The sequence below is a fragment of the Phocoena sinus genome, chromosome 1 (assembly GCF_008692025.1).
Source record: "Phocoena sinus isolate mPhoSin1 chromosome 1, mPhoSin1.pri, whole genome shotgun sequence".
Lineage (NCBI taxonomy): Eukaryota > Metazoa > Chordata > Mammalia > Artiodactyla > Phocoenidae > Phocoena > Phocoena sinus.
Genome location: NC_045763.1, coordinates 105,637,341 through 105,664,493, shown reverse-complemented (window position 1 = coordinate 105,664,493; position 27,153 = coordinate 105,637,341). Strand labels below are relative to the sequence as shown.

At 36.7% G+C, this 27,153-nt stretch overlaps 1 protein-coding gene across 1 annotated transcript in view; it reads left to right on the top strand.

The window, feature by feature from the left end:
• The window catches only part of SPAG17 (sperm associated antigen 17), a 232,028-nt gene that overhangs the window by 79,684 nt on the left and 125,191 nt on the right, over positions 1–27,153 (top strand). Inside the window, 8 exon segments of the mRNA XM_032628568.1 lie at positions 3,337–3,474; positions 3,563–3,676; positions 4,294–4,444; positions 7,850–8,077; positions 8,173–8,391; positions 15,538–15,599; positions 16,159–16,272; positions 24,067–24,221. Of these exon segments, the coding sequence (XP_032484459.1) occupies positions 3,337–3,474; positions 3,563–3,676; positions 4,294–4,444; positions 7,850–8,077; positions 8,173–8,391; positions 15,538–15,599; positions 16,159–16,272; positions 24,067–24,221 (1,181 nt within the window).

Sequence of the window (27,153 nt, the reverse complement as noted above, 5' to 3'; positions counted from 1 at the left end):
CACATCTTCTTTATCCAGAACCAGCATTTTGTTTCACTGGTCCACTCCTTTTTACTTTTTATTTTATGAATTTCTTCATTTATCTTTATTATTTCCTTCTTCCTACTTTGTTTGGGTTTATTTCGTATTTCACTTTTACTGAAAGCTCACTTTGTTTATTTTTAGTCTATTTCACTTTACCTAAGGCTATGCATTTCCTTTTGAGTATTTCTTTGGCTGCATCATGATGCTTTCAATGTATTCAGTTGTAAATCTTTTAATTTCCACTGTTTATTGTCCATTTCTAATTTTATTGCATTATGGTCAATAAGCATGATCTGGATGTTAAAAATATTTTTTAATTTCCTGGGCTTCCTGTGTAACCTGGTGTACATTGTCAGTTCTTGTGAGTACTATATATGCATTTGAAAAGAATTTGCTGTTAATTAACTCATTTAATCCTTAGAACAGCCCTATGGAGCAGGAACTATTTTTATTCCCCATTTCTCAGAAAAGGAAACTGAGGCCTAAAAAGTTAAGTAAATTATCCAAGTAGTAAGTGACAGAAACTGCTTTTGAACCCCGTCAGTCTAAGTGGAAAAGTATTTTGATAGCATTGCTCTGTTGTGGTCTTCCCTTCTAACGCTGCTGATGAGAAGTCTGATGTCAATCTGATACTTTTTCCTTTGTAGGTAATCTATTTTTTCTTTCTGGTAGTTATTAGAGTTTTATCTTTTTCTTTTTTAAACATCTTTACTGGAGTATAATTGCTTTACAACAGTGTGTTAGTGTCTGCTTTATAACAAAGTGAATCAGCTACACCTATACATATATCCCCATATCTCCTCCCTCCAAGGCTATGTATAGTTATGGCTTTGTTTTTTCATTGCCTCTGTGATCTAAAGGATTATAATCTGGTTTCTGATCACATTCTTAGTTAAATCAAAATTCCTTGTGCTGGTCCATAAAAGACCCTAAAAATATGGTTCTGGGATGTTTGTCATCTCATCTCCTGCCCCCCCCATCTCTCTCCCTCTCTCACTACTGGTCATTTACATAGACCTTCTGGTTTTTCCTCACATTCACTAATTACACCTTAGTTTTTTTTACACTAACTTCTCTTCCTAGAAAGTTTTGTTCCCACATGTCTGTCTGCCTGGTAGATGGATACTCCTTGTCATTCAGTCCCCAGTGAAAGTGGCATTTCTGAGATAGGCTTTCTCTGGCCACCTGATCTAAAGAAGGCCCACAACAACACAGAGTGCTCTCTACCATTTCACCTTGTTTTATTTTCTTATCAACAACTGCTCTTTAAAAAAAGAAAAATGTTTATTTCCTTTATGTATTACCTTCTTCTCACTAGAATGTAAGCTCCATGCAAGCAGGGACCTAAATCTAGTCTTGTTCATTGCTCTCTGCTCAGCACACAGTAACCACACCTAGCCCATAGTAGGCCCTGAATATATATTTGTTCAATTAAATTATATCTTCAAATATTATTTCTTTTGATTTGTCCTAATTATTATTAGACAGATGTTGGAATTTCTAGTTTTTACCTCCATGTATTTTAAATTTTCTTTCAATTTTACCCCTTTGGGAATTTCAGCTTAACTTCCAACTAATTTATTCTTAGGTGGAGTCTAGTCTGCTACTGAAGTTTTGTTTCAACAATAACATTTTTAATTTATAAATTCTCTAATTTCTTTTTATAACTGTGCTTCTTATTTCATGTATGTAAATATTCCTTTATCTCACTGAATATTAAAATAGTTTTAGACTCTAATCATCTCTTACCTCCAGCATACATTTTTATGCTTGTTGACTTCTTTAGTTTTCTAACCAATTAGATAAGCACACTCATATTTGCCTTTAATTACCCTGTAAGGCTTTTGGAAGATCAGTAGTTTTATTATATCAATAAATTTGTAAAAGTTTAATAGCCCTATATGGCTTACAGTATCATCATTTTATTTATCTTAATCTTACTTATTTTATTCAACTCAAAGCAGCAAATATTTATTAACCATCCACTGTTTTCTGTGTACCAAAGGGGACAGTTGATGAACTCAGTGCCTGACACATAAAAGGCTCCAATAAGAGATACATGTTGACTGAATAAGTGTTTGATAATAAAGGGATGAAAAATTGAAATATAAGAGGAATCGGGTGGGATTTTATAGGAGGGGATATTAGAGTTTAACATTTCAGAGATGGAACAGTTCTGCATGGTCTCTTGTGATTGGAGTGGGTCCAAGAGATGGTAGGAAGAGAGAAAGTGGAGACAGGAGTGACTCTTTTAAAAGTAATGTGTTGATAAACAGTAAAGAGTATACAACTGTTTTGTTATTGTTCTCAACAGGGGGGTTTGCCTCCCAGGGGACATTTGGCAATGTCTGGAGATACTTTTGGCTGCCACAATTGGAGGGGTACTACTGGCATCAAATGAGTAGAGGCCAGGGATGCTGCTAAACCTTGTGTAGTGCACAAGATAGCCCGCATGACAAAAATCTAGTCCAAATGTCTTTAAATTTCAAGGTTGAAAAATCCTGTAGAGCTGTGTGAAATCATAGCGGGTGATTTTGGTATTTAAGGTGAAGAGAACAATTATAAATTAGGTGCCTATCTTGATTATATTTCAACTTCTTGTTTACCACATAAAATTGAACAAGGCATTTAATCTTTCTAGGCCTCACTTTCTCCGTATTAAGAAGAATATTACCCTTTACTGATCTCACCATGCATAACTTTTCTATCTTAAGGACTTGACCTGAACCCCAGTTCCTCCCAGTAAGCAGCCTTGGGCTTGGGCCAGGCACATAATTTCCCTCACCCTAATTCCATTTCTGTAAATTGGAAAATAATAGCTACTCAGCAATATTGCTGTGAGGCTTATGAGATAATGTATGTGAGGGTGGCCCACACAGTGCTTGGCATGTGGTAGGCACTCAGTAAATACTTATTGAATCCAAAGATGTGAGAGCACAGTTTTGAGTCCTTTAAAAGAAAGAGTAAATCATTAAGAAAAATTATATTAATATTGTTAGTTTGATTTCTACCATGGTAAATTTTCCTGTTTACCATTTGCATTTTGTGTTATCTATTCTAGTACATGTATGAAAATTATATATACTTTAATAATTTAATATATATATAATTATATATAAATTAATGTTTTAATGGATTATAAACTTTTTCCCTTTTACTTTGGTAGTCACTGGTAATTACACTGCCACTTTGTATAATCACCAAACTTTTTGGTAGAAACTGCCTTGTTTTTACTAAAAGCAATGGAAATACGTGACTATCAGTAAGGAACTGACCATTAAACCGATTCCTCCCAACTCTTTACGTCAACAGGTTGTGGCAAGTGAAGAAGACCTTGTCCCACTGAGTCTGGCGGAGCCGCCTCCCAGAACAGATGGGCTGGACCACAGAATTGCAGCTCACATCATGTCCATCCTGCCCTCTCTCTGTCTGACAGAGAGGGAGAAAAAGGTCAGATGGTGGGAGAAAACCAAGAAGTGTGTATGCTTTGAAAAGTATGAACTCTCTCTTTACATCAATACTGTTTTAATTTGAATAGAATCTCCATGAAATATTCTTATCTGAAGAGGAAAATGAAAGCAAACCAATGCCCAGAGGCCCTCTCCTACTGAACTATCACGATGCCCTCGCCCACAAGAAATATGTGCTAAAGGTAATAAGTAACCAGGTTACCCTGAGGATAACGGATGCAAGAAATCTCATTAGTAATTATTCAGTTGAAGAAATCTTAATGAGATAGCTTTACCAATGCTAATTACCAGTCATATACGAAGTAGATACCTGCTTGCAAAGTAAGATCTCAGAAAATGGAAATGAATAAAGGAGAAATTACATCAGCAAAGAAAACTGGCCTAAATACAGAGGTCCAATGGACCATTAAATCGATTGCGACTACACCAAATTTGCATTAAAGCCTTGCTTTATACATCTGCTAATATGAAAAAACTAGTGAAAAAAAAAAAAAAAAAAAAACTAGTGGAGGCCAGAAAAGGATCTCAGAAGGGAGGGAGGAATACATTTGAGACTTTGGCAGTTTGTCACTGTGAATGAGGAATCCATCATTTGTGTGCACCAAGAACCTCTGGCAAAGTGAGAACTAGCTTTTTTGACCTTCAGCAAAATACCAACAGTTTGTCTTCCCCAATTACCATTGATTTCCCCTGTTCCCAAATAATGAGAGCAAGGGTATCATGTTTTGCCTTCTCCATATGCATAAGGCACTTGACAGCTTATTTTAATGTCTTCTGTCATGTTGCTCTTTTTCATCAGGACCTAAAGAATTTTGACCTGGTTCAAATTGAGCAGAAGATGCAGTCTAAGTTGCCACTGTGGGAATTCCTTGAATTCCCTCTGCCCCCGCCATGGAACAGCACGAAACGTCTAGCTACAATTCATGAGCTCATGCACTTTTGTACAAGTGGTGAGTACATTGCTTTGTCGTAGCTTAAGCTCGTTCATTTATGGTCACGTGTGCCTCTAACGATTACACCCCCATCTGCAAAAAGTATTTTGATTATTGACCTTTCAGAGGCTGGGGTGGGTATTTTGATTGACTGCCCTTTTCTTATCTTGAATAATGTCATTAGCAGTAGGATGATAGCTGTGATGCATAACATTCTTCAATTTGATGCCCTGGCTTTTCTTTTCACTGTGTTTCTACAAGCACAATCCCCTTCTTTATTCCTCCTCCCCGCCTCCCAATCCCACATCCCCTCATTGACATCATTGGAGATGACATGGTAGCCCCCATCCTGGTTAAGAGGAGAACTTAGAGCGCCCCCTGTGGTGTGGTGCTGAGAGTGTTAATACCAGTTCACCTCCTCTCAAAACAGGAAGGGCCATTTTCTGCTCTTTGAGGACAATGGAAAGAGGGGTCATTAAAAATATCTAAAATCAGCTTCTCATTGCAGAGTTCATGGGAATTTTATGATCTAGACAATCATTTCCTAAAACATATACTATTTCCACTTGAGGCAATAAGCAAATGCCTTCCTGCTTATAAGAAGAAATATGAAATTACATAGACATCTTGATTTGACCTAGAAAAGAAAAAAAGCATGTGCAGATTCTTCTTTCTCCTTTCATTTCTAACTCTAAGCAAATTATGAACTATTTTAATCTTGGTTTCTTTTTTCATTTTTTTAGTAGGCTTAGTAATAGAAAAAGCTAAAATTTTTAATACTGCCATGCCTTCACCTCATGGAAATGTGCGGTGTAGCCTAGTGGGCCTGGGTATGTCATGTCTGTTGTTTACATAATCACCCTCTTCCTGGTGTTCTGAGAACATCTGGCCTTTATGCTCCTTCTGCCCTGTGATATGATTTTATTCTCTCTCCACCTCCGTTCTACCCTCCACAGCACAGGATTCTTGGGGTTTTTTTTTATATGAACAAAGCACATTTATTGAATCATTTTTTTACAGTAGCAAAATACTGGAAACAAATTGAATGTCCCTCAGAAGCTCTCATTAAAATATCAGAAACCTATGTGGTACAGAATCACGCGACTTAACAACAGTGAGGCGTATCTATATCGTGACGTGGAACAGTCTCCCAGATAATTAAGTTAAAAAAGGAAAGGAAACAAAAGATAAGAAGAGGATGATTTGTATGCTCACATTTGCTTTTGTCTTTTATGGGAGAATATGTACACATTCTTTTTTATACAATTTTTAAAGGTCACATTCCAGTTAGTACAAAATATAAGCTATATTCCCCATGTTGTACAATACACAAGATTCTTGTTTGTGTTGCCACCACTGAAACTGCCCACATATCCTGCTCCCATATCCCATCCCAAACCCTTGTCCCTCTGCCTCCCCTCCTTTTCTCTTTCCTCCTTAACAAGTCCAAAACCAAACTCTTGATTTCCTCAAAACGTGTCCCTTCATGGTCCTCCTTATTTCAGTAAATGGCGACTATTTTCTACCAAAACCTTGGCGTCATCCCTGGTTCCTCTTTTTACTCACGCCCCACAACCAATTCCACCACGTCCCTCACTACCAGCCCAGTCCAGCACCACCTCTCACTTGGACTATTTCGATAGCTTTCCAGTTGGTCTCCAGGCTTTCCCTGTTTTATCTACAGTCTTTTCTTCACACAATAATGGGAATGACCCTTCTAAAATGTCAGTCAGATCATGTGCCTTCTTAGCCCAAAACCCTCTAGTGATCACCCATTTCCCTCAAAGTATTAATAAAATCTAAACTGTTCTGCCGCCCACTTTTGGAGCTCATCATCTGTCAAGCTCTCGTTGTTCTACTCCACTCTATCTCATTGGCCTTACTGTGATTCCTTGGACAAGTAACTTGCACCCTTGCCTCCATCTTTGCATTTGCTCTTTTCCAGATATCGATATGGCTTCCCCACTTCTTTCACATTTTTGCTTTACTTGTTCAGAGGGCTTTTTGCTGGCTACCTTATATAAAATAGAAGCCTCTCCCCAATCATTATCACTTCTTATCCCCTCACCTGGCTTTACTCTTCTTATCATCTCTGATACACTATACACTTACCTGTTTATTCTGTTTCTAACTGCTACAATGGGTAATCCATAAAATCAGGAGTTCATTGATTTGTTTACTGCTGTGGTCCCTTTACTAAAGTCACTGGCAAGTAGTAGGTGCTCAAAAAATATTTGTGAAATGAATGAATGAACAAACTTAATTCTGTCACTTTTAACCACTTTCCTGTCTCTCTTCTGAATTTCCTTGTATTTTTTCCAAAAGGAACCTTCCCGCTGCCCTCACCTCTGTTGGAGAGGAAGTGTAGGTGACCTCTGATTCATTGATCTGTCACTATCATTTCGCCTTCCCTCACTGAATTCCGTGGTTATTTGTTAACACCTACCTCCCACCTCTCTATCTTGAACTTCTAAAGCACAAGAACCAAATCTTTTCTTTAAATCTCAGGCAAAGAAAAATACATAGAGTACAAAGCCTAATACATAGAAAACAAAAACAGGTGAGTGAGTGAATGCATGAATAAATGCTATAGAAGAATAAATACACAAGTTAATATAGCCCCTTGAAGGCTGATAACCTTTAAAGTAAAATTATGAAAAGTACTGTACCAGTTCATTGGATGGAAAGAGGCCTTTTCTTAGCCTGAGTGAACAGAAAAGCCTACTGAACATAACAGCCTATGTTAGACACGAGTGAGTGACTTCTCTGTTTTAAATTACAACAGCAGCAAAAGGTGCTTTTGCTTAAAAATGATGTTTTCTTAATTTATTTATTGAAGTATAGTTGATTTACAATTGTGTTAATTTCTGCTGTACAGCAAAGTGGCTCAGTTATACACATACCTTCTTTTTTACATTCTTTTCTGTTATGGTTTATCCAAGGATATTGAATGTAGTTCCCTGTGCTATACAGTAGGACCTTGTTGTTTATCCATTCTATATGTAATAGTTTGCATCTACTAACCCCAAACTCCCAGTCCATCCCTCTCCTACCCCCTCTCCCTTGGCAACCACAAGTCTGCTGTCTATGAAAAATGACAAGTTTTAAATATATTCAACCAATATGATACCCCAGAAAGTCCATGTGAATTAATCTGGACACCTAATATTCATTCAGCTATGAAGCAGTTTGTGAGCATTATCTTAATAAATTATATCTTGATTGTGCAGCTTTCTTATTATTAGTTACCTTTGGTATTTGTTGCAGAACTGTGGAGCCCGTGTGTAAAGTCAGGTCAACACCCATCATGGCGTGACTCCTTTGTCATTTTGGTGGACTGACTCCCTGGTTGTCCCTCTTTTAGCCCTTTACCATGTGGTAATAAAGAGCATTCCTAGCAACACTTGTCCTACTTTCTTACAGAAGTCTTGAGCTGGATTGAAGTAGAACGAGCCTTCAAAGTGTTTACTTTTGAGAGCCTGAAACTCTCTGAGGTTGATGAAGAAGGGAAACTGAAACATTCTAGAATGATGTATGGGACAGATTCTGAGATGTTAAACATACCATGGGACAACCCTGCCAGATTTGCTAAACAGATAAGGCAGAAGTACATCATGAAAATGAATACCCAAGAGACCAGTCAGCAAACAGGTACACTGCCTGGAAGGAACAAAAAGTATTCTCGCATTGTATGATTGTCCATTTGTCTAGCATTGTATCTTATGGATCCTCTTTACACTGCCTAGATAGTGGAATCAAAGACAGAATTTTATTTCTGGATCAGAATTGGTCAACATCTATGCAAGATGATGAGATCAACAAAGAACCTTCCAATCCTAGTCAGCCTGATACTAACAATATGAAGTATTCTGACCTGGATAATAGGAAATCCTTAGACTCTGATTACAGAGAACCATCAGAGCAGGAGAACAGCTTGAAGTCGCAGCTCCAACCTGAGCCTTTGAGTAAGTAAACTTGTGTCTCTGTGTGTGTACGTGTGACTATATGTGTGTGCGTGCATGTGTATAGACGCTACTAGAGAATGTATAAACCAAAAAAAAAAAGATTCAAGGTGCATTATTTAAATGCCTCCCTATTTCAGTTGAAAAACTGTTTAATATCTAAATTATTTGGTTAATTAAACTTTGTTACTTAGTGTTGTTAGTAAGTCCTCATTATTTAAAAAAAATTTTTTATTGAAGTCGAGTTGACTTACAATGTTTTTGATATATAGCAAAGTGATTCAGTTATATATATTCTCTTTCAGATTCTTTTCCATTATAGGTTATTACAAGATATTGAATATAGTTCCCTGTGCTATACAGTTGGTCCTTGTTGTTTATCTATTTTATATATAATAGTGTGTATCTGTTGATCCCAAACACCTAATTTATTCCTCCCCTCCCCAAGTTTGTTTTCTATGTCTGTGAGCCTCTTTCTGTTTTGTAAATAAGTTCATTTGTATCATTTTTTAGACTCCACATATAAATGATATCGTATGATATTTGTCTTTCTCTGTCTGACTTACTTCATTTAATATGATCTAGGTTCATCCATGTTGTTGCAAATGACATTATTTTATTCTTTTTTATGGCTGAGTAATATTCCCGTGTGTGTGTGTGTGTGTGTGTGTGTGTGTGTGTGTGTACATACCATATCTTCTTTATCCTTTCATCTTTCAATAGACATTTAGGTTGCTTCCACATCTTGGCTATTGAAAATAGTGCTGCTATGAACATAGGAGTGCGGGTATCTCTTTGAATTATAGCTGTGTCTGGATACGGTATATGCCCAGGAGTGGGATTGCTGTATCCTATGGTAGCTCTATTTTTCATTTTTTAAGGAACCTCCATACTGTTCTCCATAGTGGTTGTACCAATTTCCATTCCCACCAACAGTGTAGGAGGGTTCTCTTTTCTCCACATCCTCTCCAGCATTTATTATTTGTAGAGTAAGTCCTCATTATTTCAACCCTTTTTTTCCCAAAATATCATAAAACCTCTTAGTCCACTCTTACCTTCATAAATGTAGTACAGTGAACATAACTAAAACTTTCATCATTAGTATTTTACAAGGCTATTGTGATTATTTGCAAAAATTATTAAAAATTACCTGCAGTAACATAATGAACTGCCCAGTGCAGAGCTTGGTACAAAATCAGTGCTCAGTGAACATCAGTTCCCTTACCTCCTCCTCATGGCTTAGGCAGTTACTCTCATTCTAGAATAAAGCATAATAAATATTGTTATATTAGGAGGTATAGATGCATAGAAGAATATTAGGCTAAATTTTTATTGAGCTGTCTTACACACAACTGTCAGATTAATTACTTAAAATACACTTCTGTTATGTCCCTGCTTATAACCTTCAGTGGCTCCCTACTACCTGCAATATAGAACCCAACTTCTTGGCCTGCTTTATGTGCTTCTTCAGCAGTACCAGATTACTTTTCCCAAACCCTTTCTACTTTTTCCCTTTTGCTCACTTATCCTATGCTCTAGCCAAACAGAATTAGGCCCTATTTCCTCTAGGCAGCCTGCTCTTTTCAATCTCTGTGACTTTTCCCCCACAATACCCTCCAACTAGAGTTCTCTTTTTGATTATTATTAGGTTTGAATGGCACCTCCATGAAGCTTTGTTACATGTGTTCACCAGGAAATGCCTCCCTTACCATTCCATATGGTCATAATTAATCTATGCTTCCTTTATGGCATCAGTTATCATTTCCTACTACTTACTACCATTATTCATATGCCTATATTAAGGCCTCCTTAATACTGTAGCTTTGTAGAGGTCATAAGTATGTTTATGTTAAAAATATTAATCATATACTACATCAGAAAACAAGTCCTAAAACAAATTTTCACAGATCAAAACTACAGAGTATGCTCTCAAACCACAAAGAAATTATGGAAAATATAGATGCAATAGGTAGAACAAATAAAATGAAAAAGTTTAGTTCTTTGAAAAGATTTTTTAAATTGAGAAATTTTTTTACAAAAGGCTGATCACAAAAAGCATGAATAACCATATTAGAAATAAAGCTGTATCAGGAATAAAAATATTAGGAATAAAGAAATGGACTTCCTTTTAATCCTATAAAAATTTAAAAGACAGTGAAAGGATATAATCAACTTTATTCCACTAAGTCTAAAAATGAAATGAGCAAATTACTAGAAGAGTATAACTTACTAACATTCACTCAAGAAGAAATAGAGAACCTGAATAGTCTTGTAACTATTTAAATAAATTAAATCAATAATTTTAAATCTTCCCAAATAATGTCATTGGCTAGGGATATTCAAAGCTCAAAAAAAGAAATAGTTCTAATCTTAACAAAAATTAATTCCAGGAACTATAGAAGGGGTATTCTCTCCCACTCATTTTATGAAACTAACATCAGCCTTATAATAAAACTGTCAAAGATAGTACAATAAAAGAAAATTATAAATCAAAGTTATTCATGAACATATAGGCCAAAATCCTGAATAAAACATAAGCAAACTGATCTAGCAATATACAAAATGATAATAATCAAGTACAAGTTTTTATAACAAGATTGAAGGAAAAAACATACATTGTAAAATCAACATCATTTATCAATTAACACAGTAAGAAAAATATCTCAATAGATGCAGAAAAAGCACTTAAAATTCTACAGCGATTTATAAAGTCAATTTAACAAACTAGCAATAGAAAGAAAATTTCTCTACTTTATAAAGGTTATTTTTAAAATTACTATAATAAACATTATATATCAAGAAGAAAAGTTGAAAGATTTCCCTGGATCAGGAGACTATCCACTATAAACACTCATATTTAGGATTACACTGGAGATGCTAGCCAACTCAGTAAGGCAAGAAAAAGATAATATTGTAAAGGTTGAAAAGGAATAAACAAAACTGTTATTATTTGTAAATAGTGTGTATGTAGAAAACCCAAAATAATCCACAAAAGAGAGTCAGGAATAATATGAAAGTTTAATAAAGAAGTGTGATTGTGAAAGAACGTGCATAAGATATCTGGAGTGCTGGGACTTTTATCATTATTCATTATACCAAGCATTTATGTTGTTTGTACTTTTCTGTATTATATTTCATAATTTTAAAAAGCATTAAAAAATGGTCAGTGCCACAAAAGAATAGGTGTTAAGTCAGTATAGACTAAATGGTCATCTTACCATTTCATTTACTTAAATGAGGGTAGAAGAGGAAGTCATCAATGGAGTGGAATTAGGGAAAATCTCCTTGCCTGTTAGCAGAGCAGATAAGTGAGGATGAGGGGGACAAAGGAGGGAGGGAGGTAACATTTATTTAATATTGCCTGCTATATTCCAAGCACTGTGCTATTTTACATATATTAACTAATACTTTATATAAACATCAAGCCTATGAGGAAGTTACTATTAGCCTAATTCTGAAGACAAGGAAACAAAGACTCAGAGTGGTTAAGTAACTTTTTCAACCACATACAAGCAGGAAGTCAGGATTCCAAAGAGGGCTTTCTAACACCAAATCAATGCTTCCTCCACTGTGGCTGTCTTGTGGCTTCCTCAGTTCCAGAAATTCCTTGCGATGCATCTGATAGGTTAGCCATATTCATAGTCTCTTCTTCCTGGCAACACTTAACCTGATTTTGTTGCCTTCGGGTCTTCCTAGGGCTGGTTCCTTACCATTAGGGCTGGTTCCTTACCATTAGGGCTGGTTCCCTATTTCTCTGTTCTAAATACCCTTACCTATTAGCCTAGCTCACAAAAAGTTAAGCCAAATAAGTTAGCCTGAGATGTTATGATATTAGTGAATCCTATGGGAATGTACATGTATAGCAAAGAAGTCATTTTTTCTTTTAAATACTTTATTTATTTATTTGGCTGCACCTGGTCTTAGTTGTGGCATGCAGGATCTTCCTTGCGGCATCCCTGATCTTCCTTGCAGCATGCAGGATCTTTAGTTGGGGCGTGCGAACTCGTAGTTGCAGCATGTGGGATCTAGTTTCCTGACCAGGGATGGAACCTGGGCCCCCTGCACTGGGAGTGCAGATTCTTAGCCACCAGACCACCAAGGAAGTTCCAAAGAAGTCATTTTGAGTTAATGTAGAGCCAGAATAAGCCAGGAGAGATATAAGGCCTGAGGGGGTTTTTTTTGTTTTATTTTGCTTTTTTAATTAAAAAAAATTTTTTTTTTTTTAGAGCAGTTGGTATATAGTTTTTTCTCAGGCAACTTTTGCCACCTGGTGGTCAAACCACATAAATTGGTGTTCTGGATCCTGGTGCAAAGTAAATGTTTATAGCAACTGCCTAAATCATCAAGCTGAAAATGCTGTGATGGACAATGTATCCTAGAGGCTGAGCAATCGTGAGAGCTGAACCCTGTAAGTGTTGGCCTGTAAGGGATTCTACAGGGTGTAGGCTGGTCTACATCAAGAAACTGTTACATTTGGGTGGGGGAGGGCAGCTGAGCCTTGGTTCCTCACTGCGGCTGTTATATGTAAGGGAATTTTTTGTTGTTGTTGCTAATCTTTTTTTGCTTTTTCCCCTAACCCTGAGTCACATTTCTAAAGCATCGACTTTAGATCTCTTTAAACAAAGCAGAAATTGTTCATGTATTTCCTGCACAACCATCTTAGCATCATATATATATATAAAAGCCTGTTCCTGGACATGAAGGGCTGAGTATTTGTGCTTTTCTCAACCAAACATCCATCTGAGACTGTTTTTGAATTTGACAGGGCCTATTGGATATTTATGAAAAACCTGAGAGTTGATAACTGTGAGGCTATAGGTTTAGATGTGCCCTTTATGCTTGTTGGGTGTTTTTTTTAATAAAGTAACTGCTTTGCAGAGGGATCTTGTTATCTCTAAAGTAAAACAGATTAGGAAAGTTGTTTTTCAAAGGAATGAGAATGCATCCATTTCCAGATGTGTCAAAAACTACTGAATCACACTGTCAAGGGATTATGCGGTTGAAGGGAGAAACCAGGAAGAAAGAAAAAATGACTTTTGCTTTACTATTAAATAGAGAGTTCAGATTAGTCTTAGAATGTTCTTTCCTTTGACAAAATAACTGGTGCACAAATTTTTAGAACATATTTTTTAAACTGGAGACTTTTTTCTGCTGGATCCTTAGACACGAGGGAATATCAGATCTCCTGGAAATCTGGCAGCCCACAGAATAGAATAATTTTTACTCCACAGATTTCATATCAATTGCTTCAAGGACACATGGGACATCATGGTCTATTTAGAGTTATAGTTGGCCTGAGTTTTCTCTTGAGTGGCTGTATTTATATAAATACTGAATTGTCTTTATAGTTTTCTTCTAAATCAAAATGGAACATTCATGCTGTCACCCTCACCAGCCCAAGGCGAGATGGAACTAGTAGCAAAAATATAAGTAGCTATGCTCCTAAAAGCAAGGAAACATTGGCCTATCCTGCTTAGACGTAATTAACTACTCCCTTTAGAAACCCAGATATGGTTCTCTTTGCCACAGAATGAAAACTTAAATCTTATGCTTACCCCCAAATAAGCTTTTGTTGTAGGGTTTCTTCTGCATTTCTGCTCTCTCTATATGACTCTGTATTTATTTCCAGTTTCAGTATATGGTATAGATTTCTCTCATTCAATCAAAAAATATATATATTTACTGAGTTCCTAGCATGTGTTGGTTACTCAGAATACAGTTAGGGAAAATAAGATAAAGTTCTTATTCTCCAGGAATTCACATTTGATATGGAGAGACAGACATAAACAAATATTATTAGGCACTGATAAATACCATGATCAAAAATAAAGCAGGATAAGAAGCAGAAGGCTTTCGAGGAGGTGACATTTGAGCAGCAATATGAATGAAGTAAGGGTTTGAAACAGATGACTATCTAAGGCAAAGCATGCCAGACAGAGAAAAGCAAGTTCAAAAACTTCAAGACACAACAAGCAAGCCAGTGAGTCTGGTGTGGAATGAGCAAGGGAGAGTGGAAGGAGATGTGATTGGTGAGTTAAGCTGGAGCCATTTCATATATGACTTTGTAGGGATTAATTTGCTATTATTCTAAGGGTGATAAAAAGTCCGGCTGGCTGTTATTCAGCAGCATGGCAGGTATGTTACAAGATTCATACCCTTACTCTATTACTTTGGTCAGATTTGGAAAATGCTATGTACTTTATCCATTTCTTTGTTAGAGAGTCACAGTCACAGGAGCATATTACAAACTCTGAGACATTCACATTAAAGATGTCTATCCACGTGAAACATATATCATGGAACTCTTCTGTGTAACATTTGTTAACTTTAGTAATTACTGAAGCATGGTGATTCAGAAATCAACAGCATGATTCTGTTTCCTCTCTGTGCATTTATATGGCTGTTTGCTCGGTACTCAAGAAGGATACCACAATCCCAATTAGCATATAAGTCTACTGTTTGGTCACAGGGAGAACTAATGTGCATGACTCACATTGGTCCATGGTATGGGGCAGTGGAGTCCAGCTCCCGATTCATTTTATTCATTTAACGAACTTTTTGAAACTCTATAAGTCTGCAGATGCCCATTAAATGGGTTTAAAATTAATAAACAATTAATGAATGGAAAAACTCTACAAGATGGTATATAGTATTATTTTTTCTGGTAGGAGCTGCCTTTATCTGGTAGTTATCCTTTCCATACATCCCCTGCCCCTGTCCTAGTTTGTCACCCATAAGATATGACCAAGAAGTTTGAAAAGCCTTTGTGATAGCTGCCAGCATGACAAGACACAATAGTGTGTAGTGAGCAGTTGACATAGTTTAATCAGTAAATATTTGCAGCTTGTAAGGTAAAGGTACATTGTTAGAAGTGAGCCGTACAGTCTGAAGGCAGACTATCTAACATGATTTAGGAATGTATTGTATAGGAAGCTGGGTTCTTTTCAAAGGACTTAGCATAACTTTTCTAGGTAGACACTGATTTAGAATTATTGACACAGACACCTTTTTGGAGGCATGAAACATGCCTTTTAGGAATTACCTTTTCAGCACAGAAACCTAGATCATATGGCAACAAAAATGCACAGCGTTGACTAAAACGAGAACAAAGCCCAAACACAACTGGATGTTGGTGTCTTTGATTTACAGAGCGGACCATGAACAATGAGATCAAAGACAAAGCAGTCACAAATGCTGATCCTCTTGAAAAGGTAGGAAAGTATTATTATAAATGTGTAGGTGCGAGTAAGATGATCTGAGAAAACCATGAACTAAAAAAAGGAGAGAGAGAAGCTTAGCAGGAGAATGCTGATGCTGGAGGAGAAGGGATTATTCAGACATCCCCTGACCAGCTCCAACTGGAGAGAAAGGAGTTAATTTCACCAGCTGCTCAAGCAAAACTTCCAGGCTCCATGCTCCTCTCTAGACAGTGTGGCTTGGCAACGTCACGAACACCTGCTGACCATACAGCCATGTAGAACTAATGCTGTCTTGAAGTGAGTTCAGAAAACCTGCCTATAATTGCTAACAGGACTCAGAAGAGTATAACCTAACAATAAAACTATTTAGATTATGTTGCCCATGAAAAAAAAGTCAAAGGCATACTCTTTCTGGCAGCAGTTCTCTTAAAGTGTTGCCATATGGATTTATACATATGCAGATTTCCCCAATTAGATGGAGTGCATGCTGGTTAGTTGATGGACTCCAAGAGGGCTCCATTTGGACTTAAACAAATTAAGGCTGAAATTGGATTCCTATGATTTTTTTTAGAAACCCAAGAAGATGACTGTGGAAGCAGAGTTACAGGACATAAAGAAAATGCAGCAACGCAATCTAATGGACTGGAGTTTTACTGAACATTTTAAGCCAGAAGTTCTGCTTCAGGTATTAATGGTCTGTGAGTCTCTGGAAGACGGTCAGATGGGCCTGGAGAGGCATGGTGTGATTTAGAACAGTTCACTTCTAGGTCACTCTCAGATCTAGTTCAGATCAATACTCCCATTTACTTCACCTATAAAGTGAGTTTAATCCCAGATTGAACTTTGCATGCCCAAAATAGTTTAAAATATACTTTCTAAAAGGATGTTTTTTATAAAGTCTTTTAAGGAAAAAAATATATATATGCATGACTGTTGCACATGTTTTTTTATAAAAAAACATAGTAATAAAAGTAAGACATTGGGAAGTAACCTTATTTTCCCCCATATTGCCTGTCAGTTCTCTTCAGTTTTCGCAACATTTCCAAGTATTTTCTGATACATTTAACAGGTCAATGGAAGTTGTGATAGCTAACATTTACTGAGCACTTACCATATGCTGGTCAATGATTAATATGTATTATTAGCTTATTTAATCTCTTCAATAATCCTGTGAAGTAGAAACTATTTAAATAGTAGGAAACTGTACCAACAGTACAGTACCAACAGTAACTTTTGTCCAAGGTCACATGGAAGTTGTGTCCAAGGTCAATGGAAGTTGTGATAGCTAACATTTACTGAGCACTTACCATATGCTAGTCAATGATTAATATGTATTATTAGCTTATTTAATCTCTTCAATAATCCTGTGAAACTATTTAAATAGTAGGAAACTGTACCAACAGTACAGTACCAACAGTAACTTTTGTCCAAGGTCACATGGCTGATGAGTGAGAGAAGCAAGATACGAGCCCAAGAAATCCAGCCCCAGAACTTGTGCCCTTAACCACTATGCAAAATAATGAGTAACGCTAAAATGAACTTTTTGTTGCTTTTACGTTTTATGCAAAAACCTGTACTCTTTTGTTTTATCTTTTTAATTACAATTTTACTTTTATCAAAGTTTTACATCCACATTTTTTTAACATCTTTATTGGAGTATAATTGCTTTACAATGGTGTGTTACTTTCTGCTTTATAACAAAGTGAATCAGCTATACATATACATAAATCCCCATATCTCCTCCCTCTTGAGCCTCCCTCCCACCCTCCCTATCCCACCCCTCTATGTGGTCACAAAGCACCAAGCTGATCTCCCTGTGCTATGTGGCTGCTTCCCACTAGCTATCTGTTTTACATTTGGTAGTGTATATATGTCCATGCCACTCTCTCACTTCATCCCAGCTTACCCTTCCCCCTCCCCATGTCCTCAAATCCATTCTCTACGTCTGTCTTTATTCCTGTCCTGCCCCTAGGTTCTTCAGAACCTTTTTTTTTTCTGTTAGATTCCATATATATGTGTCAGCATATGGTATTTGTTTTTCTCTTTCTGACTTACTTCACTCTGTATGACTGTATGACAGACTCTAGGCCCATCCACCTCACTACAAATAACTCAATTTCATTTCTTTTTATGGCTGAGTAATATTCCATTGTATATCTATGCTACATCTCCTTTATCCATTCATCTGTTGATGGACATTTAGGTTGCTGCCATGTCCTGGCTATTGTAAATAGTGCTGCAGTGAACATTGTGGTACATGACTCTTTTCAAATTATGGTTTTCTCAGGGTATATGCCCAGTAGCGGGGTTGCTGGATTGTATGGTAGTTCTATTTTTAGTTTTTTAAGGAACCTCCATACTGTTCTCCATAATCATCCACATATTTTTAAAGCCAAAAAATTGTATAAAGAGTCTTACAAAAAATAACAGCTCCCACCCACTCCCACGCCAAAATTCCCAGAGGTAAAAATCTTCCAGGTATTTACCTGTTTCTTTTGTTACTTAATTGTCTCTAAGTAACAAGTATATTTAGTCTTAGTTTTAGTTTGGGGCATCATCATCAATTAACTCCTTCTTGAGAAGACAGCTTGCCCACCCCCCATATAACACACAGTCAGACACATACACACACACACACAAACACACACATGTGCGCATACATTCATTCATACACTCACAGCAGCATTTCTCCTTGCCATTCTCCAACACTGTTAACTATATCATAATTTTTGGTTAGATTTCAAGATTTACCTTATTTCAATTATATAAAAACTATTCACAACTGAACTGTATAGTATTCTATGATTACATTTCCTTTTCATTTGTTTAGTTTGTTATTCATTTATCATTACTACCCCCCAAATTCTCTACCAAAGAGTAAATCTCCTTTCAGTCCATTCAAACCTAACAGGTATTCTATCAATTTTGTTGTCTAAGCAATGCCTTTCCTGTGTGCTCTCAACCTCTGCTTGCCCTCTACTTGTCTTCTGGGTTCACAGGGTCACACATGAATAGGAATTTTGCCCAAGGAGGGACCAGAAACTGAGTCTCACCCATAACTGATTTTGAAGATATTTAGGTAAAATTTGGACCTTAGAGTTGATGCTGGAAAGGGTTAAAACTTTGAGGGATATTGGGATTGGGTGAATATATTTTACATATCGGGAGGATATGAATTTGAGAGGCCACAGTGTGGATTGTTATGTGTTGAACAGTGTCCCCGAAAAGAATTTTTAGAATCCTTACACCAGGACCTAAAAGTGTTATCTTATTTGGAATTAGGGTGTCTAAAAGATGTAATCAAGTTAGGATGAGGGCATTATGGTGAGCTCTAATCAAATATGACTGACGTCCTTGTAAGAAGAAGAAAATACCCAGTAAAGACAAGGACACACAGGGAGAATATTTTGTGACCAGAGAGGCAGAGGTTAGAATGACGCAGGTGCAAGCCAACATACACCAAGGATTGATGGCCACTGCCAGAAGCTACAAAGCAGCAAAGAAAATTCTACCAATTTTCAGAGAAAGCCTGCCGCACAGCTGTGGTCCTGCGATCTCCCTTCACTATCATGGCCACATCCTTTGCCTCTATTTCCAGTTAGATACTCTGTCCTCTGAATCCCATGTTGTCCTCTCTCTTGGGTTACTCTTTTTGTAGGGGACCGTCTCTTCAAGTTGCTTCCATAAATTTTTGAGGCATTGGATGTTTGAAAGTATCTTAATTCTATCCTTACATTTGACTGCCAGTTTGGCTTTACATAAAATGCTAAGTTAAAGGGTACTTTCCTGGGCTTCCCTGGTGGCGCAGTGGTTGAGAGTCCGCCTGCCGATGCTGGGGACATGGGTTCGCGCCCTGGTCTGAGAAGATACCACATGCCTTGGAGAGGCTAGGCCCGAGAACCATGGCCACTGAGCCTACGCATCCAGAGCCTGTGCTCCGCAACGGGAGAGGCCACAACAGTAAGAGGCCCGTATACCACAAAAAAAAAATAAAATAAAATAAAAAGTATTTCCCTTTGACATTTTGAAGGCATTCTTCAATAGTCTTTTAGCTTTCCAGATTGTCCTTGAGAAAAAAGAATGAAATTCTGATTCCTGATCACTTTAGTCTGTTTTTTTTTTTTTCTTCTCTCTGTAAGGTTTTTAAGATTTTCTCTTTGTTCCAGTGTTCTAGATTTCCTGTTGATGTGCCTTGGTATGTGGTTCTATTTCTCATATTGTACTGGGGAGCCCAGTATAATCCAGAGACTCCTGTCTTTATATTCTGGGAAATGTTATACAATCATCACTCTAAATCATCTCCCCTCTGTTTTCTTTAGTCTTCCTTCCTGAAACTCCTATTATTCTGGTGTTGGACTTCCTGGACTGAACTTCCAGTTTATTTACCTTTTCCCTCCTAGTTTACAACACCTTTTCTTCTTATTCTGGAAATATGGCTCTGCTTTCATTCAATTTTTCTATTGGGTCTTCTGTGTCTGTTGTTATAATGTTAATTTCTTTAAGTTCTATTTATAATTAAAAATTACCTTTATAGAGCACACTGTTCACATTCCCTGGTACCATATCTTCTCTTATCTCTATGAGGATATTAAAGTCCTTTGAAGTCATAGTGTCTTCTCCCTGCATTGTCTCTTTTCCTCAAATTTTTTTTTAACTTTTTGTTTTTTGGGGGAGAGGAGGGGAGATCTTCATTTTTCATATTGGAGAATAATATCTAGTGGTATTTGCCTCTCATATTAGTGAGACACTAAAAATATGATAGGAAGTGCTACCTGAGGTCAGGATAGAGGGAAGTTGTCAACAACTGGACTTCGTTGTTGGGTAATTTGGCTGGGGGGTTTTCTTGGGAGACCCATCAGTGTTAAAGTATTAGTTCTGTACTCTTGGGCCATTTAGAGTCTCCAGGAAAAAAAGAAAAATCTAATCTCCTGTCTTCAAGATATAACTTACCAGTCAGGGTTTTAGGAGCTGAGTGATAGAGGGAAAGAGTTTAAGGTGTCTTCCCACTCAGCCTCCAGATCTGCGTTGTCCAATGTGGTAATCACTAGTCACATGTAGCTTCTGAGTACTTGAAATGTTGCGAGTTAAAGTGAGATGGGCTGTAAGTAGGCTATACACTACATAAGTATAGCTATATAAATGCTGTGCACACCAGATTTTCAACGATTTAGTTGAAAAAGAAGGTGATACATTTCATTAGCAATTTTTACATGGATTACATATTGAAATGATAATATATTTTTGACATATTAGGTTAAATAAAATATACAGTTATAATTTTACCTCTTTAAAAATATGGCTACTATAAAATATGGCTACTATAAAATTTTATATTACACACATGGCTCACATTTGTGGCTTACCTTATATTTCTCTTGGACCATGCCAATTTAGACTTTTACAGAATTCTCTTTTTTCTGTGGTATAGGTCTCCTTCAGTGGTGCCTAGGGTCCCTCTTCTTAGAATCCACAGGGTCACCTTCTGTTGGTAATAATCCTCTCTTCTGCTGAGGTGGGAGATGGACAGTCCCCCAGCTGCTCAGGACTGTTGAGGCTTCTTAAAAGACTTCCTATTTTCAATGCCACCTTCACTCCACTTTCAGAGGTACCTCACTCTGCCATTTCTTGAGCCTTTCTGTATTTCTGCACACAGATAAAGTTCCGTCTGGTCTCTCTTAAAACTACTCTTAGGATTTGGCTTTCCATGTTCTGCTAAATCTGTTACCACTTATCCTTCTGCTTTCTACCTTCTAAAATGCTGTTGCTTTTGTCTCCTCTTCTGTGGCCTTCAACTTTGTGATATTAAAACTCAAAATTTTGACAGTTTCTTTACTGAGGGGTTAGTGAGTACATGTGTTTAATCTTCCATTTTTAACTGGAAGTTCACTTCAGACTATTTCGATTTAGCTCTGTCCTTTCCACTCCATGAAGCTTCACTTTTCAAGGTCACACATAATTGTCCTGCCAAACCTAAATGAACACTTATCTCTGTTCATCTTCCTTGACCTTTTCATCAACAAAGCTGATCAATTCCCTGTGATACACTCTTCGCTCTTGGTTTCCAAGACACCATACTGGATTCCTCCTCAGTGCTCCATTTGGAATTTTGTCTAATACTTCTCCTCCACCTAATATCTAAATATTGAAGTGCCTCAAGTCTCAGTCCTGAATTGTCTTCTTTCCTCTGTAAACATTCTTTTAATGATTTCATCTATTATATATGTCTAACCCTAATGACTCATAGAATTTTATCTTCCAAATTATCTCTATCTTGAGCTCCACATTACTGTCCCTACCTCTAAATGCCACTTGAATTTCTGATAGGCCTCTTAAATATTTAGTGTCCCACATGAAGCAGATAATTTTCCCACCTAAGCATGTTTCTCCCCTCATCCATCTCAGAAAATGTCACCATCAAGCCAAAAGGCTAAGAGTCATTCCTTACTTCAGCTTTTCCTTTGTCCTGCATGTCTGATCCATCAAGTTTTGAGGGTATAACCTCAAAATATATCTTCAAGCTCTTCACCATCTCCACTGCTCCTACTTTAATTCAAGTACCATCCTCTCCATCTACTGTAATATCCTCCTAGTCATCAGCCTGCTCCACTCTTGGTCCATGCCAATCCCTTCTGTCTGTATCAGATGTTCCATCAATTTCATCTTCTTAGACACACATCTCTGAACTCCAGAATTCTCTAGAAAAATCTTAATCAGATTTTGGAGAAAAATCTTACCTATCTTGTTCATTTTGTTTTTCTAGAACCTACATGGTGCCTGGCACATAGTAGGTCTTCATTTTTAATGAGAAAAGTAGTTAATGAGAACAACAATATTAATGCAGAAAAATAGGTAAAAGCCAAGTTTTTAAAATTTATTTTATTGGAGTATAGTTGATTTACAGTGCTGTGGCCAAGTTTTTAAAAAGGACAGGAAATACATTGTATGAAAGCTTATCAAATATTAAGAACAACTACAGCTCTGAGAAACTTAGTGCTATTTGCAAACCAAATGCAGTAATTTATAAAAAAAAAAGAAAACATAATGTACAATTTGAATTTTCACAGGAATGTAAGGTTGAACACTAGAATATCTATTAATAAAATTTAGCACTTTAACAGATTGAAGAATAAAAAAGAACACCTAAATTGATGCAGAAAAATCATTTGATATGATTTAATAGTCACTAATGATTAAGAACTCAGAGCAAACTAGTAACAGGAGGAACTTTTCTAACCTAATGAGTATTAGGTTACATAAACCCTACAGCAAAAAAACAAAAACAAAAACATACTTAATAGATGTTTACCCCAGCAGTCAAAGTAAATGTGAAAACACAAAGATTGTGGAGCTCTCTAATACAAGGAAGAATACAGGTTCATCAGAAATAAAAATATTTGTTTTTTGGACTTAAAATATGAAAGGAATTTGCCAAAAAAAGTAAAGTAATGGATAGCACCCCACATAGCAAAATTTTTTAAATGCAAAAATATTTACCACATGTGTGTTTCTTGTATTGGCTCTCAGGGAACAGATGTAAAAATTGAAATGCCACTTCATAGAGACACTCATAGAGGGGACTAGATTGGGGAAGTACATATATTATTTTAGTTATGCTACCAGTGTAAAATTGAAAGCAAAAGTAAAACAGTCCTTTCCTGACATAATGTGCAATTCCATGCCTTCAGATCATCTGAAAGGTAGAGAACAGAAAGCTGCCGCCACTGAATTGATATAGACAAGAAAAACAAAAACCCACAGCTGTCTAATTGATTTCCCTATGCATATATTTCTTTATGTTGATTGGCATAAGGAAAAGGCAACAGGACAGCGAGCTGCCTACTCTGCCCCTCTGTTTGTGGCTGCAATTGCAATGCTGAAGATAGAATGTTTTGGAAAGGGCCAAGGATAGAAGTCATGTAGAAACAATATCAGGAGGACCGCTCACAGCATGTCTCTGTACTACAGCGTGGTGTAGTGGAGAGCACTGTGTGGAGTGTGAAATGTGACATGTAGAGTCGAAAGACTGGTATTAGCCCTGGCACCAGAACTTAGGGACTCCATATTCTTGGACGAGTATCTTATCCCCTCTTGGCCACAACTGATGCTGAAAAATGCAGCTTTTAATATTTTGAAATGGAAAAAATAATCATACCTATTTATCTGGGGCTTTTATGATGACAAAATGAGATGATCTATATGAAGGCATGGAAAACGTTAAATAAAAAACTCCTAGACTTAATTATTATCTCCCAGCGTTAATGAAGAACACTTGAGCAAATGCCTCTATGCCTGGAGCCTAGGATTTGTTTTTCTTTAAAAGTTGCTAAAATGCTCCTGAAAACGTCTGCCATCTATGCTCTCACCTTGACTAACATCATGGAGATAAGTGGAGAAAAATAAGAGGGCAGAGAAATGCCCTAGCAGGAGACCCTTCTCTTGGGATAAAAAGACACAACAATGGATTTGTTTTGATTTTCAGGTTCTTCAAGAAGCCAATCAGCAATACAAGTGTATTGATTCTTATTACCACACCCAAGATAACTCTTTACTGTTGGTCTTTCATAATCCAATGAATTTGCAACGTCTGCACGGTGAACATTGGAACATTGCTCTTCACTCTAATGTTGGATTCAGGTAACCAACTTAGATAGTTTGGTTAGTTAGTTGTCTTAGCTTAGTTTGCTAGTTACCTAGTTTTTAGTTCTTATAGCCTAAGCTGGGTGGTTAAACTTGATAAAAACATTTGTGTGATACTATAGATTCAATTCAGCTCACCAAGTTGAATGTGTGTGCCAGGCACTGTTGATAGGCATTGAAACTATCTCCCCAAGGAAGACAGATGTCATTCCCTATCCCATTGAATCTAGTGGGGATATTACTAAATTACATTTGATTCATTTAGACTCCAATGAAACAGCCTCTGAAAGATTTAAAGTAGGAACTACAAAACATGACATTCTGCATGCTGGTTTGTGGTAACTCCACTTGATCTAGGGAAGACTCAAAAGTAGGGCAGCTGAGTGGCACATGCAGTCAGGTTCCCAGCAAACTGAGGCCTCTAGGAATCAGCGATTTTTTTCCTTCCCAGATCCTTATTCCATTGCTAACTTAAAATTTTGCTTTCTCTCCTTATTAATAATGAGGACTTTTCATTATTTTTCGATACTGGTTAATGTATATTCAGTATTTATTATTTGTATAGAATTGTTTTAGTCCTAAGGGATACAGAAAGATAGGACGAACATGGTCCTATAGAATAATTGGGGAAATAGGTTGTGTGCATACATATATGCATACATGGGAACACACATTTTAAAGTCATGAGATGATTTTTCAAAATTAAGGCACACAACAGATGTACCAAGCTAATATCTTAAACTGTGCTTTTCTTTGTTTTGTTTCTCATTCCAGTAATTATATTTTTCATTTCTCTGCTGACTAGGACTTCCAATACAATTTTGTGAACATCCTTGTCTTGCTCTAGGTTTTGAATATTCATCTATTAAGTATGTTTTTGCTTTTGTTTTTCTACTGTAGGGTTTATGTAAATACTCCTTATTAGGTTAGAAAAGTTCTTCCTGTTACTAGTTTGATCTGAGTTCTTAATCATAAGTAACTATTAAATCATATCAAATGATTTTTCTACATCAATTTAGGTGTTCTTTTTTATTCGTTAAAGTGCTAAATTTTATTAATCGATATCCTAGTGTTCAACCTTATTCCTGTGAAAATCCAATTTGTCCATTATGTTATCTTTTTTTATAAATTACTGCATTAGGTTTGCTAATAGATTATTTACAATATTTGGACCTGTATTCGTGGGTAAGACTCAGCTATAATTTCCCTTTCTTTAAACGTTCTTGTCTGGCTTTCGTATTGGGATTTTATTAGCCTCGTAAATTAATGGGTTGATGTTCTCCTTTTTCATTTCTATTTTTTGATTTTCTGATTGAGTTTGTGCAAGACTAAGATATATGTTCCTTTGGCATGTGGTAAAACTTCTAAATAAGAATATCTGGACTTGGGATGATGTTTAATTACTGATACAACTTCTGTCATGGTTATTAGACTCTTTGGGATTTCTATTTATTTATTTACTTATTTATTTATTTTAACATCTTTATTGGAGTATAATTGCTTTACAATGGTGTGTTAGTTTCTGCTTTATAACAAAGTGAATCAGCTATACACATACATATATCCCCATATCTCCTCCCTTTGGCGTCTCCCTTCCACACTCCCTACCCCACCCCTCTAAGTGGTCACAAAGCACCGAGCTGATCTCCCTGTGCTATGCAGCTGCTTCCCACTAGCTATCTATTTTGCATTTGGTAGTGTATATATGTCAATGCCACTCTCTCACTTTGTCTCAGCTTACCCTTCCCCCTGCCTGTGTCCTCAAGTCCATTATCTACATTTGAGTTTTTGTTCCTGTCCTGCCTCTACGTTCTTCAGAACCTCTTTATTTTTTTAGATTCCATATATATGTGTTAGCATACGGTATTTGTTTTTCTCTTTCTGACTTACTTCACTCTGTATGACTGACTCTATGTCCATCCACCTCACTACAAATAACTCAATTTTGTTTCTTTTTTATGGCTAAGTAATATTCCATTGTGTATATGTGCCATATCTTCTTTATCCATTCAGCTCTCAATGAACACTTAGCTTGCTTCCATGTCCTGGCTATTGTAAATAGTGCTGCAATGAACATTATGGTACATTTCTCTTTTCAATTATGGTTTTCTCAGGGTGTATGCCTAGTAGTGGGATTGCTGGGTTGTATGGTAGTTCTATTTTTAGTTTTTTAAAGAACCTCCATACTGTTCTCCATAGTGGCTGTACCAATTTACATTCCCACCAACAATGCAAGAGGATTCCCTTTTCTCCACACCTTCTCTAGCATTTACTGCTTGTAGATTTTTTGATGATGGCCATTCTGACTGGTGTAAGGTGATACCTCATTATAGTTCTGATTTTCATTTCTCTGATGATTAGTGATGTTGAGCATCCTTTCATGTACTTGTTGGCAATCTGTATCTCTTCTATGAAGAAATGTCTATTTAGGTCTTCTGCCCATTTTTGGATTGGGTTGTTTGTTTTTTTCATATTGAGCTGCATGAGATACTTGTAAATTTTGGAGATTAATCCTTTTGTCAGTTGCTTCATTTGCACATATTTTCTCCCATTCTGAGGGTTGTCTTTTCATCTTGTTTCTGCTTTCCTTTGCTGTGCAAAAGCTTTTAAGTTTCATAGGTCCCATTTGTTTATTTTTGTTTTTAGTTCCATTTCTCTAGGAGGTGGGTCAAAAAGAATCTTGCTGTGATTTATGTCATAGAGTGTTCTGCCTATGTTTCCCTCTAAGAGTTTGATAGTGTCTGGCCTTACATTTAGGTCTTTAATCCATTTTGAGTTGGCTTTTGTGTATGGTGTTAGCGAGTGTTCTAATTTCATTCTTTTACATGTAGCTGTCCAGTTTTCCCAGCACCACTTATTGAAGAGGCTGTCTTTTCTTCATTGTATATTCTTGCCTCCTTTATCAAACATAAGGTGACTGTATGTGCAT